Genomic DNA, 775 nt, shown 5'->3' with positions numbered 1-775 from the left:
TAGCAAGATATGTATATGATGTAGGTAACTTCAGAAATGTTGACTACACTAACTGTTTAATAATCAGTGTGAAATAATTTCATAAAAACACTTCTTTTTGTTTGATTGTATTTGTTTATTAAAAAAACACTATGTGTAAACTTTGTTATGTAAATAAAATTTAAGGGTTAGGGAAAGAATTTAGGGTGCATGCATCATCCAAATTTTACTTATTAAGCTCTATTTGTCCCTATATGTAACTATGTCCCTAAGTTTTGTGTAGATGAGTGGGCTTATGTTTAGATCATTACTAAGATTTGCAAAACAAATATCTAAAGACTAAGAAAGGCGAAAATTTAGAACAAAAACAAACTTTGAATGTTACTCACTGCTACTTGAGAGTATTAAGAATTTGCTTTACAATCTTACCTAATTTTAATTCCTCTTTTATTAATTATATAATTAAACTTTTTAATCAATATACTGTGCATATAGTAATGTTATGTTGAAGGATCTAACAAAACTATTGGAAGAAACCTTCAAGCATGAAGAGTTACTGTCAAAAGGATACGTTAAGAAGGCAATCTGTACATTGAATATTGAACAGATAAAATATTTACTGTTTACTGAGGTTGACCAAAGTGATCTTCCCGATGAACAGAAGGAAGTTGATCCCTTTGAACTTGACAAGAGGATCAAGGCTTTGAAACAATTTCAAAATGAAGGTCTTGAAGAGTAAGTTATTTTGTTTTCTTTTTTACATAAACCAAATTTGCTTAAATATAGTGTAATATAT

The 775-nt window shown here is 28.4% G+C and overlaps 1 protein-coding gene across 1 annotated transcript in view; it reads left to right on the top strand.

The window, feature by feature from the left end:
• LOC106685458 (uncharacterized protein PF3D7_1120000) overlaps positions 1-775 on the top strand; it is a 30,195-nt gene that overhangs the window by 13,244 nt on the left and 16,176 nt on the right. The window contains exon 3 of the mRNA XM_067050189.1: positions 491-714. Within this exon, the coding sequence (XP_066906290.1) occupies positions 491-714 (224 nt within the window). The remainder of the gene's footprint in view (positions 1-490; positions 715-775) is intronic.

The sequence above is a fragment of the Halyomorpha halys genome, unplaced genomic scaffold (assembly GCF_000696795.3).
Source record: "Halyomorpha halys isolate HHAL.00 unplaced genomic scaffold, Hhal_1.1 Scaffold695.1, whole genome shotgun sequence".
In the NCBI taxonomy this organism is placed as follows: domain Eukaryota; kingdom Metazoa; phylum Arthropoda; class Insecta; order Hemiptera; family Pentatomidae; genus Halyomorpha; species Halyomorpha halys.
The sequence above is the reverse complement of the archived record's forward strand: the minus strand, read 5'-3'. Positions and strand labels throughout refer to the sequence as shown.